The following is a 2780-nucleotide window of genomic DNA, read 5'->3' on the forward strand; positions in this document are numbered from 1 at the left end:
AACCCAAAAAAAAAAAAAAAAATGCAAAGGTGAAAGGTGGAAAATAGGGGGAAGGGGCGAGTACAGGTGGTCAGGATGGCTGGGGTGGGAGGGAGTGCGAGCACAGTAGGCAGGAGCAGATGGCATGGAGGGGTGAGGTGTGGAGCGTGGAACTGAGAAGTAAAGTCTCTGGGAAGTGCTCAGGTCTCACCTGAGGCCAGGGGCAGGCTTCTGTTTTAAAGTATTATATACTCCTGAAGAAGAGATTGAAGTTAGTTTAGACTCTCTTGACCTAAAGGCCATTCTGGTTTTTGTATTTGCAGTGATGACCATGTACATTAAAATGTGTGATACATTTCTTGCCAAGTTTAAGTTTTTTAAACTATCGAAATGATGGTTGTTTTTTTTCTTCCTGAAAGATTCGGTTTATGCTAGAGACAATGTTGGCACTGAAGAACAATGACATGCGTAAAATTCCAGGCTATGACCCTGAGCCCGTGGAGAAACTGAGGAAATTGCAAAGAGCTTTGGTAGGTAACTTTCAGTTCTGATTTGTTCTGAGCTTCTGTGTCACCACGAGCCCATCATGAAAATCAAGAAGTAGTCAGGCCTGCAAGTCAGTCACCATGTGTGTTAAATGAGTTTTAAAGATGTGGAATGGAAGCTGCTTGAATTTCACATGCTGAGGTTTCCAGTGGTTTGGGCATGCTCATGCAGAATGTCCATGCTCAGGAAAGCTCATGTTTGTTGAGCATCCCCTGTGCTTTAACCCCGGGTGTTAAACCTGGGATGCACAAGAGCATCATCTGATGAGAAGGCCAGGACCAAGGAAATTGGGGTGGTATGAAGAGCAGAGGGGAGTGGTACTCCCATATTTTAAGTTCCTTGGCTGCTCCTAGAGTGCAACTGAGGCAGTCCCCACGACCTCCCAGTTGGGGTGACTCTGGCAAAGCTCAGGCTCCTCCCGGTCATGAGCTCACCTGCCATTGAGTCTGAGGCAGCTCAGTCTCTCCCCGTCATGACAGCTCTCCAAAGACAACATTTAGGGTAATAGACCCACAACCTCAGATGCAAAATACTGGGAGTCCACTGCTAGTTTTGGCATTATTCCAAACAGGTGAATCATCCCAGTTGCTAACAAATCGTCACAGTATTCATGCCCCAGAAATGCCATGATCAAAAAAATGAAAAATCTGAGTGTGATGAAAGCACAGAATATCAACCAATTCAAAGCATTTCACTGAATCTTCTCTTTTAATCAGGTCCGTAACACCAGCTCAGGTTCTGAAACTCAGCTCCGTGTCTCCTGGGATAGCATCTTGAATGCTGAGAAGACAGGTCGCTGGTGGATTGTGGGGTCCGCCTGGAGCGGAGCCCCAATGATTGACGACAGTCATCACACAAACCTGCAGAAGCAGCTTGCAGGAACGGTATGGAGACCCTTGCTCAAGGCTGCCAGATCCCCCACCACCATCTTGCCCTGCCTGCCCTCAGTGTCTGGTCAGAGCTTTCCCTAGAGTGGCTCCCTTTATATGTGGTTATTAAAATGTACAATGTAGGATTATTGAAGGCCTTATAGAAATTGCTGTTACGTTGTGCCATTTCTGTTTAAAGGATTTCTAAAAGTCCCAAAATACATAGCACCAAAGGTCTAAAAGTTGATCAGAATTTGGAAAACACACGAAAATCAAAACACTCATTTACAGGTACCCATTCCTGAGACTTGAGGCTTCTCTCTTCCAGGAGCTGGGGTTCCAGCCTACTGACAGTGGAGCTCACGTGGTGGAAGTTCTTTGCACTTCTTTGTATTTGTTATTATGTAAAATCCACACTTTAGCCATATTTTCTTCATTTTTCTCTAATGTCCTTCCCTGTCCCAGGATCCCATGTTGCTCTTGGTGGTCATGGCTCCCCAGGCTCTGGCAGTGACCACTTATCTGTATTTAATTTCATTGTTGCTTACACTGAGGTCATGCCACCACTGATAAGTCTGCCAAGTCAAATGGTCTCCACTAGCTTGCTTTGTCTGTTTTTCCTTTGCAAGGGGATTGCCCAAGAGTGAAGATTTAGCACTTACTTTCATATTCATATATAATTTACACTTATATCTAGGTAAAACTAAAATAGGGCATAGTATTTCTCAGGAAACAACTTTCATGAAAACACTGTATGCTCTATGCATTAATCATTCCTCCTTTCAGGTTAGCTCAAAGATGCTGGAACTTGCCCGTAAGCAGAGGATGAACACCGACATCAGGAGAAATATATTCTGTACCATAATGACAAGTGAAGATTTTTTGGATGCATTTGATAAGCTTCTAAAGTAAGCGTTTGTGTGAACATTTCAAACAAGTGTTCAATTAGATGTTGCAAAAAGAAATAAGTTGATTGGATTTTGGAGTGTTGGGTGATAGAGTTCAATAACTGTGGGCTTTTCTTGTTACTGTCCTCTCAGCTTGTCTGGATCTGTGCATCCTGGGCTAGTGATCTTGTTCCTACTAATTTGCCACTTACAGTAACTCTTCATTCGAACATTTTAGGTTGTGGTCGGGCTTGGTGGCTCAGCCTATAATCCCAGGATTTAGGAGGCTGAGGCGGGTGGATTGTCTGAGCCCGCAGGTTCGAGACCAGCCTCGGCAACTCGGCGAGGCCTCATCTCTACAATAAACCAAAAATTAGCCAGGCATGGTAGCACACACCTGTAGTCCCAATTACTTGGAAGGCTAAGGCAGAAGGATCGCTGGAGCCCAGCAGGTCGATGCTGGGATAGCTGTGAGCGTGCCACTGCACTCCAGCCTGGG

General features: G+C 45.0%; 1 protein-coding gene across 1 annotated transcript in view; it reads left to right on the plus strand.

Annotated features, from left to right (window-relative positions):
• Positions 1–2780, plus strand: part of NOM1 (nucleolar protein with MIF4G domain 1) — a 23375-nt gene that overhangs the window by 14427 nt on the left and 6168 nt on the right. Inside the window, exons 5-7 of the mRNA XM_008056413.1 lie at positions 399–509; positions 1242–1409; positions 2181–2302. Of these exons, the coding sequence (XP_008054604.1) occupies positions 399–509; positions 1242–1409; positions 2181–2302 (401 nt within the window). The remainder of the gene's footprint in view (positions 1–398; positions 510–1241; positions 1410–2180; positions 2303–2780) is intronic.

This window comes from Carlito syrichta, unplaced genomic scaffold (assembly GCF_000164805.1).
Source record: "Carlito syrichta isolate Samal-C Ts95f unplaced genomic scaffold, Tarsius_syrichta-2.0.1 Scaffold84605, whole genome shotgun sequence".
NCBI lineage: Eukaryota > Metazoa > Chordata > Mammalia > Primates > Tarsiidae > Carlito > Carlito syrichta.